This window comes from Stegostoma tigrinum, chromosome 19 (assembly GCF_030684315.1).
Source record: "Stegostoma tigrinum isolate sSteTig4 chromosome 19, sSteTig4.hap1, whole genome shotgun sequence".
Lineage (NCBI taxonomy): Eukaryota > Metazoa > Chordata > Chondrichthyes > Orectolobiformes > Stegostomatidae > Stegostoma > Stegostoma tigrinum.
In genome coordinates, this window is record NC_081372.1 from 59,345,400 (window position 1) to 59,357,719 (window position 12,320).

Genomic DNA, 12,320 nt, shown 5'->3' on the forward strand with positions numbered 1-12,320 from the left:
GGATTCATGGTCATCATTACACTCTTAATTCCAAACTTTTATCAAGTTCAAATTCCACCATTTGCCATGGCAGGATTTGAACATGGATCACCAGAATATTACCAGGGTCTCTGGATTAACAGTCCAGCGATATTGGAATGAGGTCGTCACCTCCCTCTGTGACACAGACGCATTGAAGATTTCCAGGTTAGTGGGTAAATTGGAGGGGAACCTGCAGGCAGTGGTATACCCATGGATTTGCTGTCCTCGTCCTACAAGGTGGTATTGGTTGCTTTGGTGATTTTCTGCAGTGTGTCTTGGGAATCACACACACTGCTGCTACAGTGTGTTACTGGTGAACGACATGAATGTTTGTGGATATGGTACCAATGTAAACAGACTGCTATGTCCTGAATGGTGTCAGGTTTCTGGAGTGTTCTAGAGATGAAAGTGGAGAGTATTACATCACATTTCTGACATGTGCCTTGAAGATGGTGGTTAGGCTTTGGGGAAATCAGAAAGTGATTTATTCACTGTAGGATTCTAAGCCCCTCATCTGCTTGTGGTGCCACCATATTTACGTGGCTAGTCCTATTCAGTTTCTTGTCAATGATAACTCCCAGGATGCTAATAGTGGCAAATTCATTGATGGTAACACTACTGGATGTTGAGGGGCAGAGGTTAGATTCTGTCTTGTTGGAAGTGACCATTGACTGGTACCTGTGTGCCACAAATGTTACTTTTCTGCTTAAGCCTGGATATTATCAGCATTTCAACATGGACTGCTTCAGTATATGAGAAGTCGTGAATGATGCCAAACATTAAGCAATCAACAATGAACATCTTCACTTCTGATGTTATGGCAGAGGGAGCGATATTAATGAATGATTGGGCCTAGGGCACTACCCTGAGGAACTCCTGCAGAGGCATCTCAAAGCTGAGATGATTGACCTCCAACAACCTCAACCATCTTCCTCTGTGCCAAAGATTCCCATAAGTAGAGAGTATCCCCCAACCCCAATTCCCATTGATTCTAGTTTGCTAGGACTCCTCAATGCCACACTTGGTTGAATGTAGCCTTGATGTCAAGGGCTACCGCTACCACTGTCATGTCACCTCTGGAATTCAGCTCTTTTGTCCGTGTTTGAACTAAGACTGTAGTGAAGTCAAAGGCTGAGTGGCCTTGACAGAACCGAAATTGGGTGTCAGTGAGTAGGTAATTGCCAAGAAAGTGCTACTGAATTGAATTAAATTAAAATGAACAATTTATTATCTTTTGTATTTAACAAATAAATAGTGAAAAGTGTTAAGCAGTGATCTACTGCTTAAATAAAGAAGACCTGCAATGCTGAAGATCTCAAAAACAGAAATTGCTAGACAAATTCAGCAGGTCTGGCAGCATCTGTGAAGAGAAAGCAGAGTTAAAGTTTTGAATCCAGTGTGACTCTTCCTTTGAAGTCTGATTGGGTTTAGGTGTTGATTGAGTAATCACTTTTTGACCAGCACGCTGGAAGAGCTGTTCTTCAAACAATGTTTCAGGTGATCTTCCACATCCAGCCTCCATGTTTATGTACTCATGGCTTCAAGAAGGGCCATACCCGACATTCTTCTAATTCAAAGTAATAATTCTACACATGGAGCCAACCTGAAGCAAGAAAATCAACATTTAGAGTCATAGAATCATGGAGCCCTACAGCATGGAGACAGGCCCTTCCACCCCAACAGGTCCATGTCAACCAAAATGTCCATCCACACTACCCCATATCCTTCTAAACCTTTCCTATTCATGTATTTGTCCAAATGTCTTTTAAATGTTCATGTACCCACCTCAACCACTTCTGCTGGCCACTCGCTCCATATGGCCTGTGTAAAAAAAAAAGTTGACCCTCGGGTACCTATTTATTCTTTCCCCTCTTTCTGGGGTGGCACGGTGGTTCAGTGGTTCGCATGGCTGCCCCACAGCACCAGGGACCCAGGTTTGATTCCACCCTTGGGAACTATAGGTGCGGAGTCTGCACATTTGCCCCGTGTCTGTGTGGACTTCCTGTGGGTGGTGCAGTTTCCTCCCACAGTCCAAAGATGTGCAGGCTAGGTGGATTGGCTATGCTAAATTGCCCATAGTGTTCAGGGATGTTTAGGTTAGGGGGACAGGTCTGGGTAGATGCTCCAAAAGGTTGGTGTGGTCTTTTTGAGCCAAAGGGCCTGTTTCCACTCTGTAGGAATTCTATGATGATTCTTAAATAATACCCTCTAGTCCTCAATTCCCTAACCCTGGGAAAAAGACTGAGTGCATTTACCCTATCGATGTCTCTCATGATCTTATACACTTGTGTAAGATCCCCCTCAGTCGCCTACACTCTAAAGAGGAGGGGAAGTGGCCTAGTAGCATTATCATTGGAATGTCAATCCAGAGACCCAGATAATGTTCTGGGGACCTGGGTTGAAATCCTGCCTTGGCAGATTGAGAAATTTGATATCAGTAAATATCTGAATTAAGAATCTAATGATGACCATGAATCCATTGTCGATTGTTGGAAAAACCCATCTGGTTCACTAATGTCCTTTAGGGAAGGGATCTGCCATCCATACCTGGTTTGCCTACATGAGATTCCAGACCCACAGCAATGTGGTTGACTCTTAACTGCCCTCTGGGCAATTAGGGATGGGCAATAAATGCTGCCTAGCCAGTGACACCCTCATCCCGTGAATAAATAAGGGAAAAGAGAAAAAGGTCCTAGTTTGTCCAACCTCTCCCTATAACTCAGTCCCTTGAGGCCTGGCAACATGCTTGTAAATTTCTTTGGCACTCCTTCCATTTTAATAACATCCTTCCTATAGCAAGGTGATCAAAACTGAACACAATACTCCAAGTACAGCCTCGCCAATGTCCTGCAACATAACTTCCCAACTTTATTACTCACCCTGACTGGTAGACAAACAGGAGGCTGGAAGAACACAGCAGGCCAGGCAGCATTTGGAGGAAAGGAGCAGTCAATGTTTTGGGTACTGGATGTGGGGGCAAGGGGAGCTGCAGTTAAAGGAGGGGAGATTGGGTTGGAGGCAGAATGGTGATGACAGGTAGACATTGGTAGTAGGTATGACCTGGTTGATCGATGGGACGGATCAGTCCGGTTGGTGGCTGGAAGGATCAGAAGATGGAATGGAAGGGAGGAGATTCGGCGGGGGGGGGGGGGGTGCGCAGATCACTTGAAATGGGAGAACTCAAAATTGTGTCCTCTGTGCTGTACGGTGCCCAGGCAGAAGATAAGGTGTTGTTCCTCAAATTTGTGTTCAAAGTTGCTGCGATACTGGAGAAGGCCGAGAACAGACATGTCTGAGCGGGACTTGGGCAGCGAGTTAAAATGGGCAATGACCAGGAAGTTAGGTTGGCCATTACGGGCCAGGCGAAGATGCTGACATTAAGCTGCCAGTCCTGTCCCTCCCTTAGCCATGTTTCTGTAATGGCTATAAACATCCCAGCCTCACGTACCTGTCCACACTGAGTTCACTGGCCTTACCTGCCAGCTCTCTTGCACTGAAGTAGAGGCAATTTAATTCAACAGTCATTCCTCGCACCCTGTCCTGTCTCTTCAACTTGCTATTTCTGATAACTGTATCTCCTTCCAGCCTTACACTTGCCTCCCAGCTGTTGAGGAGTCCCCAGCACACCTCTAATTTAGTTTAGACCCTCCCTTGCAGCACTAGTAAATCTGCCCGTCTGTATATTGGACCTTCTCCAGTTCAGGTGCAACCCTCCCTGATTGAATAGGTCACCTCTGCCCCAGAAAAAATCCCAATGATTTAGCACATGGCACTGGGAGTAATCTAGAGATTACCACTGTTGAGTTCCTGGTTTTTAAACTTTTTTCCTAGCTCTCTATAATCACTCCACACCATCTCATCTCTATTTGTACCAGTGTCATTTGTGCCAATGTACACAATGACATCTGGCTGCTCACTCTCCCCCTTGAGAAGGTTCTGCAGCCGCTCCGAGACATTCCAAACCCTTGCACCCGGGAAGCAAGGGACCATCCTGGATTCCAGTACGAGGCCACAGAATTTCCTGTCTGTCCCCCTATTGAATATCCTATAACTAAGATCCTGCTTACCTTTACCCTTTCCAGCTGTGCCCCAGAGCCAGTCATGGTGTCACTAACCTGGCTGTTGCTGCTTTCCCCTTAATGGTCATCACCCCTAACGGTATCCAACACAATATTTAATTGATATAAAAACAGAAGGAGCTTACTCGTGCATCCTTGGCCTGTAGAAGGTTTAGATTTTAATTTCATGAAGTACAGGAGTGCAGTGAAACATTTTCAATGTTGCCACACACAGCACCATTTTAGGTACAAGTACCAAGGTACACAAACTCAAAAATCAAGAAATAAGGAACATAGTTAAAAGCTAAACATTACACAAACGAGTGACAGTGTAAAAAGAAGTTAAAAGTTCAACATTACAGTCCTTTTCAGTATTAAGTCAAAAAATAAATAAAACAAAAAGTCCATCTTTGCATGCTGGGACTACAGTTCCTGCAAGCGCTCAATCTCCTTCATTTTGGCATGCTTTCCCCACACTGGCTTGAAGTTCCCTGTTCTCGTCATCACTGCAGATGTTGGGGGAAATTTCCATCACTGCGTTGGATCTCAGACCGCCAAAGCCCCAATCCAGGTGCCAGACCTCAGCCTCGCCTTAGTGCTGCACGCCAGGCATTGAGAACTCAAGAGAGTCCTGGGTCAAGCCCCAGCCACTGCCTTGCACTGGACATCTAGCCAATTGCCAAATTCAATGAGCCCAATACTGCCACTGCTGCTGCCTCTACATAAGGTAGCACATGACATCCTCATGTGCAAAAATCAATTTCAATCGAATCAGGATTCCTTACAACTAGATTCTATAATTATTTGTGGGCCAGCATTTATTGCCTGTGTCTTGATGCCCTTACAAGGTTGGCGAGCTGCCTTCTTGAACTGCTGCAGTCCGTGTGTTGTGGTTGACTCAACGTCCTTATGGAGAGAATTCCAGGATTGTGACCCAGTGGCAGTGAAGAAACAGCAATATATTTCCAAGTAAGGATGGCAAGGAGAGGAACTTGCAGGTGTTGGTGTTCCATGCATATGCTGCCCTTGTTCTTCAAGATGGAAGCGGTAATGGGTTTGGAAGGTGTATATAATTAACACTTTTCAAAGAGATACTTGACAAAGATAACCAAGATGAAGTATGAGGAAAAGACCGATTCTGAAAAGTAACAGAAAGAACCGTAGAGGCTGTGAATCAGAAACAGCTGGAAAAGCACATCAGGTCTGAGAGCATCTGTGGAGAGAAATCAGAGTTAATGTTTCCGGTTAAGTGACTCAAGTGGGTTTCTAAGGGTCACCGGACCCGAAACATTAACTCTGATTTCTCTCCACAGATGTTGTTGGACCCGCTGAACTTTTGCAGCAATTTCTGTTAATATGGGCAGATGGCAAATCTTGGAAGAGATTTGGTGGAGCTGAATAATCCATCCCCGTGAAATAAACGCACGCCGTTAAAACAGTGCATTCAACCCTTAAAACCGGGAGGGAGAAATAGTGAAAAGAAAAAAAGAATCAGACGGATGATATATGAAAGGAGAACCGTAACGGATACGGTTAATATCTGAAAAAGGAGACGGGGTGTGTGTTTTGAAATCGGAAGTGCATTCGCGGAGCGTGCGGACGGCGTTTGGGCTGCTCTGGCGAACCGTCGTCGGGTGTACCGGGGAGGGGGTGAGAGAGAAAAAGACGGGGAAGGATAGATAGTGAATGAGTGTGAGATAGATAGAGAGAAAAAAGAGGGGAAGGGATAGATAGAGTGAGTGTGAGAGGGAAAGAGAGGGGGAGGGATAGATAGAGTGAGTGAGAGAGAGAGAGAGAGGGGGAGCGATAGATAGAGTGAGTGTGAGAGAGAGATAAAAGGGGGAGCGATAGATAGAGTGAGTGTGAGAGAGAAAGAGAGGGGGAGGGATAGACAGTGAGAGAGAGAGGTAGATAGTGTGTGTGTGTGTGTGTGAGACAGAGAGAGAGAGAGAGCGCGCGCGGTGGTGAGAGGGCCCCGGGGTGGGGAAAGAGGAAAGAGACACCGAGGCCCAGGGAGTGGGAGCTGGGTACCAGAGGGTACCGCAGCCCAGTCACCCAGGGCCGGGGGGGAAAGGGCCAGAGGCCGCCTGTTGTGTGAGTGCAGTGACAGGCCGCAGGTACGGTACCACCCGGATAAACCTCACACTTACCCGGCTCGGATGCTCACCCTTACGGGGCTGGAGTGGATAACGCCTGGTGCCCTCCTTTCAGCACACCCCTCCCTGCTGCTGCTGCTCCCCCCGGGGAGGGGGGGGGGTGTTGTCTCTCATCTCCCGCTTTGTGGGGGGTGGGGGGGAAGCTGTCCGCAGTCTTCGTTGGAAGACACAGACAGGAGCTCCCTGCTATTGGGTCACCTGTGGTTTTTACATGCAACTTGTCACCCAGAATTCCACCTGCGTAGTGGGGCTTTTTTTCCTTTTAAAAAATGCCTGTGTTAGCTGCCACTGACGAGAATTTTGCATACTTTGTGAATGGGAAGCTAAGTGCTCATGTTTTGTTTCTCTGTCTCGCAAAAGACAGGGCTGACCCTCCGTGAGCAGGTGGCTGTGGTACAGGGTTTAGGAGCAAATTCGTGCAGATACTGAAATCTATTCTGAAAACAAAAAAAAATACAGCTGTTCAGGCGGCATCCCGTGGATGCTGCCTGTTTCGCTGTGATCCCCAACTTTTTTTGTTTCCAGTGAGGATATGGGACAGAAGTGGGAGCCATTCAATTAGAGTGGACTTCAGTGTTTCTGAAACAATCCTCGTGGCTGCATTTAGCTGTGTACCTTAATACTTTTGTGTGGTGTCTGTGTACAGAGCTGTATTCTGCAGACTGTTGCAGTGCAAAGCTGTTTTGTTTTTGCTGTATTCCTATGACATTCCTGTGCATTTTCATACACAGTTTCCACACCTTGGCTTTTACTTTTTGATTGGTGATGGGCTGAGGGTCCTATCCATTGTGGTTTCCACATATTTTGAGAATGGGTATGAAAAAGTTGCTAACTTCAAAGTTCCCTTTCCGGCAGTGTGGTTATAGATAGGAAGTTGACTGGAGCACAACCCAGGATGGGAGTACAGGCCCAGATCCTTCTTGCTACTGTAGGAACGAGGATGAATACCCTGGAATAAATAGCAGCCCCACTCTATCTGTGCTTAATATTGTGGTTGATCCTCACCCTGTCTGTCACCTCATAATTTGTCAAAACTGGGAAGCAGTTTGGATGTACATATGGTACATATGTTGCAACTTCTTTTCAGTGTTAGCTTAAATATAATGTCTGGCAGGAAGTGCTTCTTAACTTTTTCACAAAATCAGTTCATTGCCTATGAGTCTCTTCCGCACTTAACTTTGACAGTCTTGGTGTTTTTGTAATTTATTTTTGTGATTTATGATATACCGTGAATGTATTTTTAATAAGCAAACTTTGCAACGCCAAGTAAGGCCTTTCAGCCAAATGGTCTGTGATGGTTTATTTGCTGCATATTGACTTTGTCCCACTTGAAATCATTTAACCCTATCAGCAGCTGGCTTTCTTACACAGGGCAGTGGTTAGTAAGTCCTGTTCTGTTTACAGTAAGCTTCTGTAATCGTTATTAACTTTAAAATTCATTGTTTGCAGAGTCTAAAATGAGCATATTTGGAACAAGTGGAGGGTTCGGAACTGCGAGCATGTTTGGAGGGACAACAACAGACAACCACAATCCTATGAAGGTACAGTACATTATATTACAGTATATCGGGGATATACGGCCCTGGTGTTGAATCTGTTTCAGTGCAAAGCATGTAAGTAGACACTGTAACTGTATTAAATGGAGAAAATGTTATGAATCATAAGTTCCATTTCTTTTTGTCAGCTTTTGCTCATTTGTGACCCTTCCATCTGTGGATTAAAGCCCAACTCCAGGGACTTGCATGCAAAATCTATACTGACCATCTATGCAGTACACAGGGAATGCTGCGCTGTCTACACACTATGCTGGTTTTCACAGATAGCATGGCAGTATTTAAAAATGAGCAGGCGTGTTCTTGGTAACAGATATGCAGATGTCATCACGTTGTTGGTGGAAGTTTGATGCCAAATTTCCTGCATTTCAACATTTATGATACTTCAGAAGTACTCACGAGGTTGCATTAGGATTAGATGTTGAGAATTGAGATTAAATGTTGAGAATTGTGAGAGTCATGACCACCTTCCTTGTAATTGTTCCTTTGAAGAATGCAGTTTTTTTTTGTGTACGTCACCTTTAAATGTTTCCACAGCCACCCACGTAAACAGAATAATTTGAAGAGTGTAAGCGATAATACCTTAGAGGAAGCTCTGGTTACACCTGATTTTCAGGACTTTTCAATATATGCAGTTACATATTAAGATTTCAGCTCAGGGTTCTGGATAAAAATTAGTATTGCTAACCTTTTGTGCTTGTCTTCAAAATTGTGATCTTACATGGAATGCAACTGCAATGTGAAGTGTCTGTCTGCATCTGTCCTCAAGCTAGAGTGAATCAACATGATATTTGCCAATATTTAGATATTCAGCAATGTGTCTTGTTAAGTTGATTTTGTTAATCCTAATAAATGTCATCTTTTCAAGTCAAGGTTTTCCCAATAGGGAAAGAAGACAGTTACTCAGTTGGAGAAACTTTATTTCTCTTTGTGACTCCATTATGAGGCTTCAAAATTTTTGTTGTCCCTTTGTGAGAGCAGAGGCCTGTTGGAAAGGGATCACAGTTGTTATAACTCGATCAGAGCTCATTATTGTCATTGTTGTCTCAGAGGTCTCAACCACAACATTTTTGCTTGTGACCTCATTTTGGGCAACCAGTGCCTAATGGTGTTATTGCTAAAGTTCTGAGCATCCAGGTTCAAATCCTGCCATGGCAGATTATGGAATTTTGAAGTCAGTAAAGAACCTGGAATTAAGGGTCGAAGATGACCACGAATTCATTGTCGATTATTGGAAAAATCCATGTGGTTCAATAGGCATTTGATAATGTTTAGGGAAGAAAATTTCATCCTTAGGTGGTCTGGCAAACATGTGACTCCAGACCCACAGCAATGTGGTCGACTCTTAGTTAGGGATGGGTTGGCCTAGCCAGAGACCATGGTGGCTCAGTGGTTAGCACTGCGGCCTCGCTGCTGGGTTTGATTCCACCCTCGGCTGACTGACTATGTGGAACAAAGCACAAAGAAAATTACAGCACAAGAACAGGCCCTTTGGCCCTCCAAGCCTGCACCGCTCCAGATCCTCCATCTAAACCTGTCACCTATTTTCCAAGGATCTGTATCCCTCTGCTCCCTGCCCACTCATGAATCTGTCTAGATATGTCTTAAATGACACTATCATGCCCGCTTCTACCACCTCCACTGGCAATGCGTTCCAGGCACCCACCACCCTCTGCATAAAGCACTTTCCACACATATCTCCCTTAAACTTTCCCTTTTCACCTGGAAATGGTGAGCCCTAGTAATTGAGTTCCCCACTCTGGGGAAAAGCTTCTTGCTGTCCACCCTGTCTATACCTCTCATGATTTTGTAGACTTCAATAAGGTCCCCCCTCAACCTCTGTGTTTCTAATGTAAATAATCCTAATCTACTCAACCTCTCTTCGTAGCTAGCGCCCTCCATTCCAGGCAACATCCTGGTGAACCTCCTCCGCACCCTCTCGAAAGCATCCACATCCTTTTGGTAATGTGGCGACCAGAACTGTATTCCAAATGTGATCAAACCAAAGTCCGATACAACTTCAAGATGACCCACCAACTCTTGTACTCAATAGCCCGTCTGATGAAAGAAAGCATGCCGTATGCCTTCTTGATCACTCTATCGACCTGCGTTGCCCACCAACTCTTGTACTCAATAGCCCGTCTGATGAAAGAAAGCATGCCGTATGCCTTCTTGATCACTCTATCGACCTGCGTTGCCACCCTCAGGGTACAGTGAACCTGAACAGCCAGACCTCTCTGTGCATCAGTTTTCCCCAGGGCTTTTCCATTTACCACATAGTTTGCTCTTGAATTGGATCTCCCAAAGTGCATCACCTTGCATTTGCCTGGATTGAACTCTATCTACCATTTCTTCGCCCAAATCTCCAATCTATTTATATTCTGCTGCATTCTCCGACAGTCTCCTTCACTATCTACTACTCCACCAATCTTAGTGTCATCTGCTAACTTGCTAATCAGACCATCTATACCTTCCTCCAGATGATTTATGTATATCACTAACAACAGTGGTCCCAACACAGATCCCTGTGGAACACCATTGGTAACAGTTCTCCATTTTGAGAAACTCCCTTCCACTACAACTCTGTGTCCTGTTGCCCAGCCAGTTTTCTATCGATCAAGCTAATACATTCTAGACCCCATGCAACTTCACTTTTTCCATCAGCCTATTATGGGGAACATTATCAAATGCCTTACTGAAGCCCATGTCTCTGACATCTACAGCCCTTCCCTTATCTATCAACTTTGACACTTCCTCAAAGAATTCTATCAATTTGGTAAGACATGACCTTCCCTGCACAAAACCATGCTGCCTATCACTAAGCCCGTTTTCTTCCAAATGTAAATAGATCCTATCCCTTAATATCTTCTCCAGCAGCTTCCCCACCACTGACATCAGGCTCACCGGTCTATAATTACCTGGATTATCCTTTCTACCCTTCTTAAACAAGGGGACAACATTAACAATTCTCCAGTCCTCAGGGACCTCACCCGTGTTTAAGGATGCTGCAAAGATATCGCTTAAGGCCCCAGCTATTTCCTCTCTCGCTTCCCTCAGTAACCTGGGATAGATCCCATCCAGACCTGGGGACTTGTCCACCTTAATGCCTTTTAGAATACTCAACACTTCCCTCCTCCTTATGCCAACTTGACCTAGAGTAATCAAACATCTATCTCTAATCTCAACATCTGTCATGTCCCTTTCCTCAGTGAATACTGACGCAAAGTACTGAATAAGAATCTCACTCATTTTCTCTGATTCCTCGCATAACTTCCTTCCTTTGTCCTTGAGTGGGCCAACCCTTTCTCTCCTTAGGCTTTGGGATTTTCCTTAACCCTATTTGCTAAAGGTATTTCATGACCCCTTTTAGCCCTCTTAATTCCTCATTTCAGATTGGTCCTACTTTCCTGATATTCTTCCAAAGCTTTGTCTGTTTTCAGTCGCCTAGGCCTTATGCATGCTTCCTTTTTCCTCATTGCTAGTCTCACAATTTGACCTGTCATCCATGGTTCCCTGATCCTGCCCTTTCTATCCCTCATTTTCACAGGGACATGTCTGTCCTGCACTCTCGTCAACCTCTCTTTAAAAGCCTCCCACATATCAAATGTGGATTTACTGCTCCCAATCCACATTCCCCAGCTCCTGCTGAATTTTGCTATAGTTGGCCTTCCCCCAATTCAGCACTCTTCCTTTTAGGACCACTCGTCTTTGTCCATCAGTATTCTAAAACTGAATTGTGATCACCATTCCCAAAGTAATCCCGTACTGAAACTTCAAACACCTGGCTGGGCTCATTCCCAAACACCAGGTCCAGTATGGCCCCTTCCTGAGTTGGACTATTTACATACTGCTCTAGAAAACCCTCCTGGATGCTCCTTACAAATTCTGCTCCATCTAAACCCCTCATCTAAAGTGAATTCCAGTCAATGTCAGGAAAATTAAAATCTCCCATCACCACAACCCTGTTACTCCTACATCTTTCCATAATCTGTCTACATATTTGTACCTCTATCTCATAGTCGCTGTTGGGAGGCCTGTAGTACAGCCCGAACATTGTTACCACACCCTTCCTATTTCTGAGCTCTGCCCATATTGCCTCACTGCTCGAGTCCTTCGTAGTGCCCCCCCTTCAGCGCAGCTGTGATATCCTCTTTGACCAGTAATGCAACTCCTCCACCCCTTTTACCTCCCTCTCTATCCTGCCTGAAGCATCTGTAACCTGGGATATTTAATTGCCAATCTGGCCCTTCCCTCAACCAAGTCTTAGTAATAGCAATAACATCATATTACCAGGTATTAATCCAAGCCCTAAGTTCATCTGCCTTACCTACTACACTTTGCGCATTCAAACAAATGCACCTCAGACCATCTGTCCCTTTGCGTTCATCGTCTGCTCTCTGCCTCCTCTTCCCCTTAGTCACACTGACTTCATTATCTAGTTCCTCACAGGCTTTAGTTACTACTTCCTTACTGTCCACTAACCTCCTCATTTGGTTCCCATCCACCACTATTTTAAACCCTCCCCAACAGCA

The 12,320-nt window shown here is 45.0% G+C and overlaps 1 protein-coding gene across 3 annotated transcripts in view; it reads left to right on the forward strand.

Moving 5' to 3' along the window:
- The first annotated feature begins 5,677 nt into the window (after positions 1-5,677).
- Positions 5,678-12,320, forward strand: part of rae1 (ribonucleic acid export 1) — a 40,097-nt gene continuing 33,454 nt past the window's right edge. Inside the window, exons 1-2 of one of the 3 annotated variants that reach the window (XM_059652878.1) lie at positions 5,678-5,729; positions 7,685-7,776. In XM_059652878.1, coding sequence (XP_059508861.1) covers positions 7,693-7,776 — 84 coding nt within the window. In that variant the 5' untranslated portion in view covers positions 5,678-5,729; positions 7,685-7,692. The other 2 variants (XM_059652877.1, XM_059652879.1) reach the window with 2 other exon arrangements.